The following is a 17,313-nucleotide window of genomic DNA, read 5'->3' as shown; positions in this document are numbered from 1 at the left end:
GAGTATGATAGCTGTGGTCTTGTCATATGTGCTTTTTTTTTTTTATTTGTTTATGATAGTCACACACACAGAGAGAGAGAGAGAGAGAGAGAGAGAGAGGCAGAGACATAGGCAGAGGAAGAAGCAGGATCCATGCACCGGGAGCCTGACGTGGGATTCGATCTGGGGTCTCCAGGATCACGCCCTGGGCCAAAGGCAGGCGCCAAACCGCTGCGCCACCCAGGGATCCCCATATGTGCTTTTATTAGGTTGAAGGACATTCCTTCAGTACTCAGGTTTGAGAGTTTTTGTCATGAAAGCATGTTATATTTTATCAAATGCTTCTACGTCTATTGAAATGATCACACAATTTTTTCTTTTATTCTATTCTGTATATCACATGTATTATTTGCATATGTTGAATCATCTTTGCATCCCAGGAATAATTCCCATTTGGTCAGGTGTATGATCCTTTTAATGTGCTGTTGAATTTGGTTTGCTTATATTTGTTGAAAATTTTTGCATCTACATTCATCAAGAATAGTAATATGTAACTTTCTTTTCTTGTAGTGCTTTGTTATCAGGGTAGTGCTGGTTGGGCACTCTCTCTTGTTCACTCCAGGATCATTCACCCTAGGGGAAGCAAGTTACCCTATTGAAAGGCTCATGTGGTGCACAACTGGGGCCTTCCAACAACCATGTGAGTGAGCTCAGAAGTGGACCCTCCAGCTCTCAGCCTCCACATGCAATGAAACCACATTCCTAGCTAATAGTTTGGTCTGCAACTTCATGAGAGACCATGAAGCAGAGGCACTCAAGCTATGCTATGCCTGGATTCTTGATCTACAGGAACTGTGATGTAGTAAAAGCTAATTTCAATCAGTTCTGGAGTAATTTATTATGCATCAATGCATTAATTAGTTTAATTCACCAATGAGATCATACTTATAATAATATCAAATATTTAAATGTAGGTTTAAATGAGTTTATGATTCATGATAGCTATATAACAGGAAAGTATATCTTTTAAGCAACTTGTCTGCAGTATACATTTCCCAATACATATATATTACACAGTTATTTTTAAATGAGTTTTTTTCCAAACTACACTTTAAAAAGCATACTTACTAGGTCATAGTTGTAGAGAGGTTGACATACTTTTTCTAGAGTGTACAAATATCTGACATTATCTTTTGATTCATTTGCTGTATCTGTTATTCTTGCATCCAAATCACGCCAATTCTAAGAAAAAATATGTAAGAATATCATAAAACATCCAAATATATCACTGCATTTCATTTTAATCAAGAAATTCAAGCTATCTTCCCTCAAGTAGTTGATATTAAAATGTGAATGATATAGCTTTTTCTTATATTATTTAAGACTTAAGGTTATTATAAATATTTTTAATGATTTGCTAAAGCTGAAGACTCATTCTGTTGGTAATTAACATCCTGTCTGTAGGCTTAAAATGGACTTGCTTCTATCTGGAGTGACTTTTCTAGGTTACTTATTTGTGACATTACATTATTTTGGGACTTTGACAATAGAATATATATAGAGAGATAGAAGGATATAGCTACATACAGTTTGTTTTGTTTTGTTTTTTTAAGAAGAATACAGCAAAAGAAAAGGACCTGGAAAGAATCAAACCAAACTTGGAATAATGGGCAGGAGATGTATCCTAAGAGAATATTTTTTCCTTTTGACTTTGTATATAGTTCTTTACCTCCATGATCCTTTATTGATTCACAGTTTCAAAAACAAATTAAAAATAAATGACAATCACCTAATAGTACTATTATCAAAATTGGAGTGAAAATATTGAGAAATAAATTTTTATTTCTATATTTCCTTTTCTTCTGTGAGAAATAGTTGTGGAAAATAAGAAAGCCTTATTCAAAGTTTAACACTTCTAAGTGCATGGTTCCAATATAGGATGTGAAGAAGCAGCTCAAAAAGGGTAATTTTGCAGTTTGTTGTTTGGAAACATAACAATTTTAAAAAATGCCTTTACCTTCAACAGTTTGGAGTGTGCAACATTAAGTACATTTATGACAGCCTTACAAGTTGGCCCTTTAATCTGTTCGATGATGTAATTGAATTTGGCTGACATGCGTTTCCAGTGCTCCAATTCAGTGAGTGGACCTGAGTCATCAGCTTTTTTTCTCATCTGCTTACTCTCAATAAGTACCTGCAATCAAAAGAATTCACAGAATATAGAAATGTTACTTTCTTCTTTGGTAAAACCTTATTATTTGCATCTTTTCAAAGGAAGCTTATAAATAAAATATAGATAACTTTCAACACTGAATAATATTAAAATCTCTTAGCAAAGTAAAAACAAAGGGACCTTCTTCAACATGATAAGTAGTATCTACCAAATATCTACAGAAAATTCATACTTCAAGATTTAATTTTAGAAAATATCACTTTAAAACCAAGGACAAGACAAGTTTGCTACTAACACCACCGACTTCTATTCAATCTGGTAATGGAAGTCTCCTAACAAGATAAATAAACAAAAGGCATAAGAATTGGAAGTAAAAAAACAAAAATAGCTTAATCAAAAATGATATGATTTGTCACATTTTTAAAATTCAAGAATATCTAAAGATAAACTTCTACAATTAGTAAAAGTGAATAATTCAGTAAGATTACTGGATGTATACATAAATATCAGTACTATTTCTTTACAAGCCATCTAGCAATCTGACTTCTAAAAAAAAGGGATTTGCTGTAACATGTAACAACAATGATAAGATATCTGGAGATTAGGAAAGGATGTGCAATATCTTTGTGAATAAAACTAGAAAACTTACTTTCAGCATACAAAAGAAGATCTAAATAAATGGAGAGATATACTATGTTCATGGATGTAAAAAAAACCATATAAAGATGACAATTTTCTCTAAATTAATGTATACACTTAAGGAAAACTAATCAAAATCTCAATACAGTTTTTCATGAAAGTGGACAAACTAGTCTTAAAATTAATTTGGAAGACCAATTAACAAGAAACAATCAATGCGATTTTGAAGAAAAATATAGAAAGGGACTTGCCATGCCAAATATTTAATAAAAAACTACAGAAATGAAAGCAGTATTACATGAGTGCAAAGCCCAAATAAGTATACCAGTGGGATAGAAAGTAGGATTTAGAAATCTGATATATAACAGAAGTGATACTAAAAATGTGTTAGGAAACAATGGGCTGTTTGGGGGTACAATTGCCTAACTCTATGTAAAAAGACAAAATCAGATTCATACCCTGCACACACACACACACACACACACACACACAAAAATAATTCCAGATGGATTAAAAACCTAAATGTTAAAAACAAAATGGCAAAGCTTTAAAAAGATATATAGTAAATGAGGGTAAAACTATAAAGCAAAAGCATGCAACTAAATATAACTGTCAAGGAAATGGCTACTACTAGGGGGAAGAAAAGGGACTTAAAATTGGGAAGAGGGCTGCATGGGGACTGTAAGGTGCTGGAAATGCTGCTTCTTAACTTGTACAAAAAAATACAGGAGTGTTCATTTTACAGTAATTTGTTCACTTTATTGTATTCATTTCTGTATATTTCACTATTTAGAATAAATTAGTATCTTAAGAGAATATCTTCATAATACTGAACAAGACTTTCTTAAATGAAATCCATAAAGCACAAAGTTTCTAGCCACTGGAGGGTAGCTAAGTTGAAGCTAGATTTAATTATAACTAATAGGGAGGCCTGGGTGGCTCAGTGGTTGAGCGTCCTGGAGTCCAGGATCAAGTCCCACATCAGGCTCCCCAGAGGGAGCCTGCTTCTCTCCCTCTGCCTATGTCTCTGCCTCTCTCTGTCTGTCTCTCATGAATAAACAAAATCTTTTTAAAAATTATAACTAATAAATTTACATTAAAATTTAAAACTTTTACATGACTAAAGACACCATACCAAGTTGAAAATAGGACACAATGAGGACCAACAAAGGATTAACATCTGGAAAATATTACTTAAACTCCAAAACTTCAGTAAGATATCATTGAACAATCTGAACTAAAACTAGGTAAAGAATGTGAACAAACAACTCAACAAAGAGGAAACCTAAGCCACTGAACTCAAAGAAATCAGAGGAATGAAAATAAGATATTTCACCCAACATTCTGACAAAGATTAAAAATCTAACAATCCCAAGTGTAACAAAAGATTTGAAGAAATGGGAACTCTTATGCACTTCTGTAAAAATACAATAAGTTAATATACCACTGCTTGGGAGGCTTTGTAATACTGAATAAAGATCTAGCTATACTGCTCTCAGCAATTCCACTGACAAATTCCAGAATATGTGCAAAGGAGATCTGGATAAAGGTATTCATTGAATGTGTATTATTATTGTTTGTAATAGCAAAAAGAAAGAAATGGGAATGGATTTCTGAGGTAATGGATGAATAAACCTCTTTACCTCCTTAAACAGAGGATATTAGACATGATATAAATGTGTCTTTAAGGTGTAAAAATTCATATAGAAAACTGATTTCTTTATATAGGAATATTAGACAGTAGTTACGTGAATGATTTTATTGCATTTGCATATTCATAAGCTTTAAATTATATATAAAAATAAACTATATCTATACATTACATATAAACATAGAATATATATTTGTGACTAAAATCTTTACGTAGGGGGACCTGGGTGTCTCTGGTTAAGCGTCTGCCTTCAACTCAGGTCATGATCCAAGAGTCCCAGGATTGGATTCCTTGTTTAGCAGGGGGTCTACTTCTCTGTTTCTCCCCCTGCTCATACTCTCTCTCAAATAAATAAATAAATAAATAATATCTTAAGAAAAATAAAATCTTTACATAAATGATATAACACCATTAGATATAATTTTGCAGTTAATTTTTTTCTCATTTAGCATAATCTTTCAGAGGAATGAGAGGAGATAATAACATCAAGACGGTGAGTAATATAGAGGGAGGGAAAAGGGATGGGTTGGAGGCTTTTGTGAGAATAAAACAGATCTGAAGCAAATGTGGCAAACAGTATCTGTTTAGTCTCAGAGGAGTCATTGTTTCAGGAGTCACTGTTATATTATTTTCTGTACTTTTTATTTTTATAACTTTACATTATTTACTTATTTATTTTTAAGTAGACTCCATGCCCACCATGTAGCCCAACGTAGGGCTGGAACTCACAGCCCTGAGATCAAGACCTAAGCTTAGATCAAGAGTTTGATCCTTAACCCTCTGAGCCACCCAGGTGACCCATAACTTCACATAATATAAATTGTGATGGAATGTTTTAAGAATACAAAGTAAAATACATAGTTGATTTTTCAGATCTATGAAGGTTCTTCCTTTAATACATGAAACAATTACTTGCTTCAATTTTAACCATAGTATATGGAACTCTTTCCTAATCTTACCACAATCTTCCCCATCTCCTTAAATAAAGGATACTAGACATAGTTTCATGGCTGAAAGTCTATTTAGCTTGAATAACTGAATTAAAGAATGAAAATGGACCTTAAAAATTAACAAAATCAAACAACCCTTTTGATGTTTAATTCCGATTACAACATTATTCACAGATAGTAATTAGCCTCAAAGTGAATACTTTCAGGAATGCAGCACATTTCATTTTTTATGGGGAGGGATTCTGTGAGAAAGTTATTCTGATTTCAAAATTAAAACTCTTCTTATAGCCATCACACTCTAGTCTTACTTCTGCCACTTAGGGCCATACAGTGCAAGTTTAATTTCACATGAGACTTCATCAAATAAAAATTGGAAGATATCATGACACTCTCAAGTACCCCCCATTTTTTCCTAGGTCAGATATCTCCATATATTTCCCTTCAATGACATTGCTCTTATCCTTAACCTCTTTTTCTCTATATTGCCCATTCTTAATGATTTATAGAAGTTCTTTATATATTATAGATACTCTTTGTTACGTATGCTAATATTTTCTCCCAGAAGGTCATTCACTTTTTAGTTTTGCTTGTAATTTTTGCCATATGGAAGTTATTAATTTTTTTAAATAGTCAAATATGCCAGTTTTTTCTTTCATGACTTCTGGGTTTTGTATCTTAAGAACATATTAATATAGTCAGTCATATGTTGTGTTCTGGTTCATTTGTAGGTTGTTTTATTTTTCACCTTACTTAATTAAGATTGGATTTGTTCACTCAAAGCATCTTTAAGATTCACTCATGTTAAAAAAAAAAGAATCATCCATGTTGTTACATGTATCTATTTTTTGTTTCAGCTTTCATATTTATGTCTACAATCTATCTTGATTAACTTTTGTGTATGACAAGAAGTCAAGGTTTAGGTTTCTTTTTTTATTTATTTCATTTTGGGGGGGTCAAGGTTAATTTTAGATGTCGCAGTTCAAATTTTTTAAAGATCTTTTCCACTTCCTGCATTGATTCTGCTTAATTAAAACCACCTGCGGCAATAGTCCAAATTGATTTTCTTATTTCAAGTTGTTAAATCTCCCTAAATCTCAAACTATTTTCTTTTGTTTGCTCATTTTTATGTAATAAAATCTGTATTGATTGATCATAATAATTGGATCTCCTCAGTCGCTGTGTAGGACACAGCCTTATTTCCACAGTGGGTTACAATTCCTGCTTCCTCCAGTGACACAGTAGGTGAGTATAGAAGTCCTGTAGTGCTCAATTGCCCAATTCAATTTCCTAGTGACACCTGGAACAAATTCTGTGGCCACCACTCCAGGGCCCAGTGGTGTTTCCAAAGTCCTCCAATTTTTCCATTCCAACTGCACCTCCTTCCTTCTAACATCGTTCTAAGAGAGGTAAAATTGAAAATGCTCTAACTCTTGCTTGGTCAAGATTTTTTTACCTTAGTTTTCACTGAAGATTTTCTTCTCTAGTTCCACTGTCCTATGCTCATGAACTAGAGATCTTTGAATTGGTTCTAGTGTCCTCTTTCAGTTTATAGCAATTACATTGTACCTGATTTGGGGCATTATGTGTAGTGTAGGTTGGCAGCTTTCAGAAAATTGACATATGTCTCATTCCTATTGCTGCTTTTCCTACTGCCAGAGAAAATTTATTTGACCACAGAGTTGTAGTACCAACATGAATAAGCCTAGTTTGAACCTCTTTGTCAACACAGACAATTCCACTGATCAAAAAGAACTACTTATTAGCATCTAGCACTGTCACTTCATTGTATCCTCTTCCTTTCTCTTATGAAGAGTATAAACAATATTTAAAATATTGGAGATGAGTGCTGGCTATTCCCAATTCTTCATTCCATTTTTTCCATTTTCAATCCATGTTTTTGTGGTTCCCTCCTTAAAAGTGAGAAATATTTAAAATTGACTTTCAGTGGCCCATAGATAACAATGATTTTGCTCTAGAGTCAAGAATAGGATAGGTTTCATAACAGAATATGGAAGAGTCCTCTTCCCTTTAGGGACAAAATGCAATGGCTAGGACACAGATGAAAACCATGACTCCTATCTGATGTAATTACTTGAGTTAGCTCACCTGTTCGATCTGTTTGTACCATGTCATCAGCACTTCCTCTAGCTGGCGAACAGTTTCTGAATTGCTTGCTGCAGCTGTCACTTCTTCAAAAGTATGCAGCTTGGAAAAATCAATATTGTCTACCTTCTTTAACTTAACTGTTCCCTCAATACTTACTCTAGCACCTAAAGGAGAAAAACAATATTGGGAAGAGGTGTTTAATGTCAATGTGTGATTTCAGGCAATAATTACTCAAAAGTCAGAGATCTAATACTTTATAGCAATATAGTACAAATTGATCATTAGATTGTGATTTCATAATTTTTAATATTATGTATTTTAATAATATAAAGTAATAAAAATATGTATTTTTAAAAGAGCTAATAATAAGGTAATACTGTGAAATATGGTGAAATTTTTCATTAATAATATAGGAATAGAATCTTCCCACTACAATGGAAGGAAAAAACTGTATCGTACTCCTGGCAAAAATCCCTGGAAACGAGAGATTCTAATGACTTGATCTCTTACCTCTAAGTCTCATAAATTACTTTGATTAACACTTTCTTTCAAGATGGAATGTTTTTCCTCTAATGTTTATCTTTAATAACATATCTTATAGTTAATTTGCTCATTTTAAGTAATTTACTAATTTTAAATTTTATACTTACCATCTAAAAATGAAAGGTATCTATTGATGGTTTCGGTGAAAATGTGTTTTTCAGATTCTCCTTGCTTGGAGTGGTTTAGAGCACCCCAATTATTTGTTGCAAGAATAGCTGGCAGAAATATACTTGATAGCATATTCCTAATCCCACTTAGGATTCCTGTTGATGCGTCCAGTACAGTAAATAACACTTCCTGAAAGGGAGGTTTTCAAAAGTGATTTTTATATGCTAACCCCATTTAAAAACTGGAAATCATAACTTATTTCACATTACAATGAGTGTAGACAATGCTTTTTTATACTATTATGGAAAACTTAAGTGATCATGAAAATTAGAGTATTAAAATCAGCAAATTTATATTCTGCCTCCATTCTAACCACTCACATGTATGTTGGTCAAGATGACACTTTCCTCCGTGCTTCAGTTCCTACCTAGGGAAGGAGGCATGGCCTTGAGCCTCTACAACATGAAGGAAATGAAGCAGAGCTTTCTGCATAAAGTTCTTAGTGGAGAGTTGCTCTATCCATGGAAATGGGAGGAGAAAGACTCCATCAGGATAGGGAAAGGGTGGAGAGACTGGCAAGATGGTGGTAGAGTAGGGTCCTCAACTCATCTGGCCCCACAAACTTACCTAGATTATCTTTAAAAACATCCTGAACACCTACGAATTCAACCTGAGAGGTAAAGAGAGAAGAGCTGGAATGCTACAGAGAGAAAAATTTTCACTTCTAACAAGGTAGGAAGGTGAAAAAAATAAGAAAGAAATAAAGTGGGGGAGGGGAACCTGCGACTAGCCAGGTGAATCACAGGAGGGGCAGTGAAGCATCAAGATCCCTGGAGACATTATAAGACTAGGGGCACCTGGGACAAAGCTCACTGCACCACAGTCCATCTCGGTAAAGGGCTGATGTGCGCAGCCTTCCAGGGCATTTGGGAGATGTCTGACAGTTACGCAGGCTAGCCCCAGAGCTCCCTTTACCCTAGAGCCCAGCAACAGATGGAGGCGGGCTGTCCTCTGTTCCCTTCGGGAAAGGTGGTCCCCAGGAGTGTGGGTCCAGCAGCAGCACTGGGGCCTGGATCCCAGGGCGCCAAAGGGGACAAATCCGGCTATCCTCTGTTCCTCCTGGGACAGGCAGAAGCAGAGAGGGCATAGGAAAGTAAGAACTCTCCTGCCGTTGGGCATCTGGCAACTGTGAAGATCAGTGCACCTGCACCTGCCCCCAGGAGCATCTGAGCCAGTGCAGACTGAGAGACTGTGGTTAGTTACTTGTGGGGAGCTCGAATCCAGAGCTGGAAACCTGGCCACTGCCGGGTTTTTTTTTTTTTCCCCTCTTCTTTTCACATTGCACCTGGGAGAGGCGGGCCCTCTAGGAAACAAAGGTCTCATAGGATAAACAGCTCATACTGAGCCAACACCTGACAAGGGGTTAGGCACCTTTGCCCAGGCACACACACTTGAGAATCAGCACAGCAGGCCCCTCCCCCAGAAGAACAGATGGAAGAACAGGGGAAGAGCAAGTTTACTGATGAACCAGGGCTGGAAAGCTCCAGGACTGAGGGAAAATAGTATATAGAACTAGAGGATCCTTTTATTATTATTATTATTACAACTCGTTTTCATATCAGGTTAAAAATTTCCAATATTTTTATTCTTTTCCCACCTTAACTACAATATTTTACCACTCTTCATTTTTAACTTTTTCCTTTTTGATTTTCATATTTCTACAATTACATGTCTTAGATATATTTTTCACTTCTGGATTCCCTTCAATGCATTCAATTTAATTTTGGTAGATATACAAGATATAAACATATCTTGTTTATGTTATTATGGTTGATGTTGAGTCTTTATATAAATATTCCTGGTTTATATAAATTTGGGATTGAGCATCTTCTAATATATAGAACAAAATACACTCAGAACCAAGGGGATCATGCTCTAGGTCCCCTCAGGGAGATTACATTCTCTCCCCACCACCACCATCCCCCCACCCTTTTATTTCTTTTTTTTCACTCCCTTATTTTTGGTTTTTGGTTTTTTCCTTTTACTACTATGTTTTAAATTTTGTTTCTCACTTTAGTAGTCCTTTTGGTTTATTTTGTTCTGTTCTCCTTTTTCTTTATTTTGTGGTCTCTGACCTCTTCAGAATCATCTAGGGTGTATTTTACTTAGGTTGTGATTGATATTTTTGACTCCGCTCATTTATACAGCCACTCTGCATTGGATAAAATGACTAGAAGGAGGCATTCACCACAAAAGAAAGAATCAGAAGCAAAACTCTCTGCCACAGAGCTACAGAAAGGGGATTTAAGTTTGATGTCAGAAATTTAATTCAGAAGTACAATTGGAAAGTTACTGGTGGCTCTGGAAAAAAGTGTAAGGACTCTAGATACTTTATTGCTTCAGAATTGAGATCTAATCAGGCCAAAATTAAAAATAGTTTAACTGAGATGTGATCCAAACTGGATGTTTTAACTGCTAGGGTTAATGAGGTGGAAGAGAGAGTGAGCAACATAGAAGACAAGTTGATGCTAAGGAAGGAAACTGAGGAAAAGATAAAAACAATTAAGAGCCCACAAGGAAAGGCCTTGGGAAATAAATGATAGCTTGAGAAGGAAGAATATATGTTGAACTGGGATTCCAGAAGAGGCTGAGAGAGATAGAGAGGACCACAAGGTGTATATATATATATATATATATATATTTTTTTTTTTTAAGATTTAATTTTTAGTCACACACACACAGAGAGAGAGAGAGAGAGGCAGAGACATAGGCAGAGGGAGAAGCAGGCTCCATGCACCAAGAGCCCGATGTGGGATTCGATCCCAGGTCTCCAGGATCGCGCCCTAGGCCAAAGGCAGGCGCTAAACCACTGCGCCACCCAGGGATCCCCGACCACAAAGTATATTTGAACAAATCATAGCTGAGAACATCCCTAATCTGGGGAAGGAAATAGGCATTCATATTTGAGAGAGGACCTCCCCCCCAAAAAAATCAATAAAAACCAGTCAACACCTTGATATTTAATAGTGAAACTTGCAAATTTCAAAGATAAACAGAAAATTCTTAAAGCAGCACGAGACAAGAGAGTCTTAATTTATATGGGGAGAAATATCAGATTAACAGCAGACCTCTCCACAAAGACCCGGAAGGCCAGAAAGTGTTGGCAGGATATATTCAGGTACTAAATAAGGAAAACATGCAGCAAGAATAGTTTATCCAGCAAAGCTGTCATTCATAATAGAAAGAGAGATAAAGAGCTTCCAGGATAGGCAGAAACTGAAAGAATATGTAACCACCAAACCAGCCCTGCAAGAAATATTAAGGAGGACCCTGTAAAAGAAAGAGGGAGCTGAAAGAAACAATCCACAAAAATAAGGACTATATAGATAATACAATGATACTAAATTCATATCTTTCAATAGTTATCCTGAACGTGACTGGCTTAATGATCCCATTAAAAGACACAGGGTATCAGACTGGATAAAAAAGCAAGACACCTATATGCGGTCTACAAGAGACTCATTTTAGACATAAGGACACTTCCAGTCTGAAAATGAAGGGGTGGAGAACCATTTAACATTCAAATGGTCCTCAAAAAAAAGCTGAGGTAGCCATCCTCAAATCAGATAAGTTAGAGTTTATACCAAAGACTATAACAAGAGATGAAGAGGGACACTATATTATATAATACTTAAAGAGTCTATCCAACAAGAAGACCGAACAATAATGAATATTTATGACCCTAATGTGGGAGCTGCCAAGTATATCAATCAATTAATAATCAAAGTAAAGAGATACTTAGATAATAAAACACTAATAGTAGGAGACTTCAACATGGCACTCTCAGTAAATGACAGATTTTCTAAGCAGAACATCACCAAAGAAACAAGGGCCTTGAATGATACACTGGACCAAATAGACTTCACAGATATATACAGAACATCTGAATGCAACTGAATACACATTCTTCTCAAGTGCACATGGAACTTTCTCCAGAATAGACCACATATTGGGTCACAAATCAGGTCTAAACTGATACCAAAGGATTGGGATTGTCCCCTGCGTATTTTCAGACCACAATATTTTGAAACTAGAACTCAATCACAGGAAGAAACCTGGAAGAAACTCAAACACATGGAGGTTAAAAAACATTCTACTAAAAGATTAATGAGTCAACCAGGAAATTAGAGAAGAATATAAAAGATTCATGGAAACTAATGAAAATGAAGACACAACTGTTCAAAATCTTTAGGATACAACAAAAGCAGTCCTAAGAGGGAAATACATCACAATACAAGCCTCCCTGAAGAAAATTGGAAAAAAATTAAATACACAAGCTAACCTCGCACCTAGAGGAATTGGAGAAAGAACAGCAAGTCAAACCTACACCAGGCAGAAGAGAGATAATAAAGATTCAAGCAGAACCCAATGAAATAGAGACCAGAAGAACTACAGGACAGATTAAAAAAAAAAAGGGTGGGGGGAGTTGGTTCTTTGAATTAATAAATGGATAAATCCCCAGCTAGCCTTATTAAAAAGAAAAAAAGACTCAAATTAATAAAATCATGAATGAGAGAGGAGAGACCACAACCAATACCAAATAAAATGTTTTTAAAAATGTATTATGAGTAGCTATATGCCAACAAATCAGGCAATCTAGAAGAAATGGATGCATTTCTGGAAAATCACAAATAACCAAAACTGGGACAGGAAGAAATATAAAAACTGAACAGGCCAATAACCAGGGAGGAAATTGAAGCAGTCATCAGAAACCTCCCAAAACACAAAATTCCAGGGCCAGATGGCTTCCCAGGAAAATTCTATCAAACGTTTAAAGAAGAAACAATACCTATTCTACTAAAGCTGTTCTGAAAGATAGAAAGGGATGGAATACTTCCAAACTCATTTTATGAGGCCAGCATCACCTTAATTCCAAAACCAGACAAAGACCCCACCAAAAAGGAGAATTATAGACCGATATCACTGATGAACACAGATGCAAAAATTCTAAACAAGATACTAGCCAATAGGATCCAACAATACATTAACAAGATTATTCACCATGACCAAGTGGGATTTATCCCCGGGATGCAAGGCTAGTTCAACACTTGTAAAATAATCAATGTGAAAGATCATATCAACAAGAGAAGAAACAAGAACCATATGATCCTCTCAATAGATGCAGAGAAAGCATTTAACAAAATACAGCATCCATTCTGATCAAAACTCTTCAGAGTGTAGGGATAGCAGGAACATTCCTCAGCATCTTAAAAGCCATCTATGAAAAGCCCACAGCAAATATCATTCTCAATGGGGAAACACTAGGAGCCTTTCCCCTAAGATCAGGAACATGACAGGGATGTCCACTCTCACCCCTGCTATTCAACATAGTACTAGAAGTCCTAGCCTCAGCAATCAAGCAACAAAAAGAAATAAAAGGCATTCAAATTGGCAAAGAAGAAGTCAAACTCTCCCTCTTCACAGATGACATATACTGTACATAGAAAACCCAAAAGACTCCACCCCAAGATTGCTAGAACTCATACAGCAATTCGGCAGTGTGGCAGGATATAAAATCAATGCCCAGAAATCAGTGGCATTTCTACACACTAACAATGATACTGAAGAAAGAGAAATTAAGGAGTCAATCCCATTTACAATTGCACCCAAAAGCATAAGATACATAGGAATAAACCTAACCAAAGAGGTAAAGGATCTATACCATAAAAACTACAGAACACTTCTGAAAGAAATTGAGGAAGACATAAAGAGATGGAAAAATATTCCATGCTCATGGATTGGAAGAATTAATATTGTGAAAATGTCTATGCTACCCAGGGCAATTTACACATTTAATGCAATCCCTATCAAAATACCATGGACTTTCTTCAGAGAATTGGAACAAATCATCTTCAGATTTGTGTGGAATCAGAAAAGACCTTGAATAGCCAGGGGAATATTGAAAAAGAAAACCAGAGCCACGGGCACCACAATGCCAGATTTCAAGTTGTACTACAAAGCTGTGTACAGTGTGGTATTGGCACAAAGACAGACACATAGATCAATGGAACAGAATAGAGAACCCAGAAATGGGCTCTCAACTCTATGGTCAACTAATATTCGACAAAGCAGAAAAGACTATCTACTGGAAAAAGGACAGTCTCTTCAATAAATGGTGCTGGGAAAATTGGACAGCCACATGCAGAAGAATGAAACTAGACCATTCTCTTAAACCACACACAAAGATAAACTCAAAATGGTTGAAATATCTAACTGTGAGACAAGAATCCATCAAAATCCTAGAGGAGAACACTGGTAACACCCTCTTTGAACTTGGCCACAGCAACTTCTTGCAAGATACATCTATGAAGGCAAGGGAAACAAAAGCAAAAATGAATTATTGGGACTTCATCAAGATAAAAGGCTTCTGTACAACAAAAGAAATAGTCAACAAAACTAAAAGACAATCTACAGAATGGGAGAAGTTATTTGCAAATGACATATCAGATAAAGGGCTAGTATCCAAGATCTATAGAGAACTTATTAAACTCAACAGCCAAGAAACAAACAATCCAATCATGAAATGGGCAAAAGACATGAACAGAAATTTCACAGAGGAAGACATAGACATGGCCAACAAGCACATGAGAAAATGCTCCACATCACTTGCCATCAGGGAAATACAAATCAAAACCACGATGAGATACCACCTCACACCAGTGAGAATGGGGAAAATTAACAAGACAGGAAACAACAAATGTTGGAGAGGATGTGGAGAAAGGGGAACCCTCCTGCATTGTTGGTGGGAATGTGACCTGGTGCAGCCACTCTGGAAAACTGTGTGGAGGTTCCTCAAAGAGTTAAAAATAGACCTGCCCTACGACCCAGCAATTACACTGCCGGGGATTTACCCCAAAGATACAGATGCAGTGAAACAGCAGGACACCTGCACCCCAATGTTTATAGCAGCAATGTCCACAATAGCCAAACTGTAAGAAGCCTTGGTGTCCATCGAAAGATGAATGGATAAAGAAGCTGTAGTCTACATATACAATGGAATATTGCTCAGCCATTAGAAATGATGAATACCCACCATTTGCTTCAGCGTGGATGGACCTGGAGGGTATTATGCTGAATGAAGTAAGTCAATTGGAGAAGGACAAACATCATATGGTCTCATTCATTTGAGGAATATAAAAAAATAGTGAAAGGGAATAAAGGGGAAAGGAGAGAAAATGAATGGGGAAATATCAGTGAGGGTGACAGAACAGGAGAGACTCCTAATTCTGGGAAACGAATAAGGGGTGGTGGAAAGGGAGGTCAGCGGGGGGTTGGGGTGATTGGGTGATGGGCACTGAGGGGGGCACTTCATGGGATGAGCACTGGGTATTACACTATATGTTGGCAAATCGAACTCCAATAAAAAATATATACAAAAAAAAAAAGAAAAACAAACAAACGAACAAACAGAAAGAAGAGACAGATCTCCTATGAAGCACATTTATAGAACAGGTTTCATCAGCCATCAGAAATATCACAAGGAGTCAGAGGGAAATAACTCCCAGCCTAGAACTCAAAACAAAGCTAAACAACCTCTCTCAAAGTAATATTTTATCCTAAGCAGAAGAGGAGAAAAATTAGGTTGGATTTCAGTTACCTTTCCCATTGTAAAAAGGGAGACTTTTATTAAGGCTCTCTAAAAAATACTAATAAGAGCTAGTATTTGTTGAGGGACTACTATGTCAGGCAAGGTAAGAATGTGCTGATATGATCACTTAGTTTCACAACAATCCTGCAAGGTGTTTATGACTATTCCCAGTTTAAATATTTAGAAACTTAAGTCATAGAAAAGAAAAGCAACTTTTCAAGGAACACTCCACTGGTCAGTGGTGAGGCTGGGAGGTAAATTTTGGTCTATCTGAATAAAAGTGCTGTTTTTCCCAAACCATCAAGCTGGCTTCCTGTGACTAAGTAAACAATGCCCAGGTCAATTCTCTCTTCTTTCTGAAACTATCAAAGAATTAAAATGTTAAGTAAAGAGAAGGTTAAATAAAGTAACTGATACTCAGAATTGTATGAATAACATTAAATTCACTCCCAGATAAATGGAAAGATGGAAATTATCTAGAAGAAATGGGATTTTCATGAATTTTAAAAGCAGTATCTAAAGGATAAATATCACTGAGCTCTATTATAGTAATTTCTCAGATTCGCAATACCTTATTTTCTTTGAACTCAATTCAGTCCTACATGTAGAAAGGAGAGAAAGTAAAGCAAAAATATGACTATGATAACATGTTCAATGTTAAACTACAAGCTGATGATGTCAATACACAGTGGAATAAGATGTCCATTGTTTTTTTCCCTAACAAAATCCACTAATTTGGTTTTTATCCATGAACAAAAGTGGCTTTATGGGAGCTGTGGGATCCAGCACCATATGCCAAGAAACTCAGGAGGAGTCTCACCCACATGTATCAGGGATAAGGCATACAGATCTCAGTCCATGTGTGGAACCTGAAGTAGCTGTGAACCAACTCCAACCTCTCTCAGACACTGTCTAGGAGCCCCTGGAAAGCACCCTTCATTATCTATGGACAAGAAAGCCTTTTTGAAAGTCCAGGTTTCCAGAAGAGAAGTTTAAGCACACAGTTGGAGCAAAACAATAAGAATTTGGGTGCATTAGATAAGAGGACCAGATTGACTTTATCCACATCACCCCTCCCTTAAGGCAACACTGTTTAGAATCTAGAGAGATCTTCTCAGCCTTTGATTTCTCCTTTAAGGAAAAGAGTAATTAAGTGAGTATCCAGTTTCCCCAGGATGTAGGATGCTGCCAAAGAGCCTCCTTTCCCTTCCACCCTATCCAGAGTACTGAATCATGAGCTACATGGCTGGAAGTGGGGATGGGGGGCAGAAAGAAGCTGAGAGAGTGGCAGATAAGACTGTTAGAAGGCATTAAAGGGAAGTAGATGCTACTAATTGTATCACAGACTCCATTAAGAAGCCCACCACTGGGAGCCCAGCAAGGCCATTGGGAATATTTGGCTCATAGATTACCCCAACTGGCCCATGGGCACCCCCAGATCTCAGCATGCCTCAGCCACACATGCACCATACTCTGTGGCTGGTTCCCTCTGCATGCTCCTGATGGCAACAGTGAG

General features: G+C 36.4%; 1 protein-coding gene across 1 annotated transcript in view; it reads right to left on the bottom strand.

Annotated features, from left to right (window-relative positions):
* DNAH8 (dynein axonemal heavy chain 8) overlaps nt 1-17,313 on the bottom strand; it is a 357,024-nt gene that overhangs the window by 311,501 nt on the left and 28,210 nt on the right. Inside the window, exons 6-9 of the mRNA XM_038553950.1 lie at nt 8,149-8,338; nt 7,499-7,662; nt 1,997-2,173; nt 1,108-1,221 (exon numbers count right to left, since the gene is read on the bottom strand). Coding sequence (XP_038409878.1) covers nt 1,108-1,221; nt 1,997-2,173; nt 7,499-7,662; nt 8,149-8,338 — 645 coding nt within the window. The remainder of the gene's footprint in view (nt 1-1,107; nt 1,222-1,996; nt 2,174-7,498; nt 7,663-8,148; nt 8,339-17,313) is intronic.

This window comes from Canis lupus, chromosome 12 (genome assembly GCF_011100685.1).
Source record: "Canis lupus familiaris isolate Mischka breed German Shepherd chromosome 12, alternate assembly UU_Cfam_GSD_1.0, whole genome shotgun sequence".
Taxonomy (NCBI): domain Eukaryota; kingdom Metazoa; phylum Chordata; class Mammalia; order Carnivora; family Canidae; genus Canis; species Canis lupus.
This window is presented reverse-complemented; position numbering and strand designations above follow the sequence as displayed.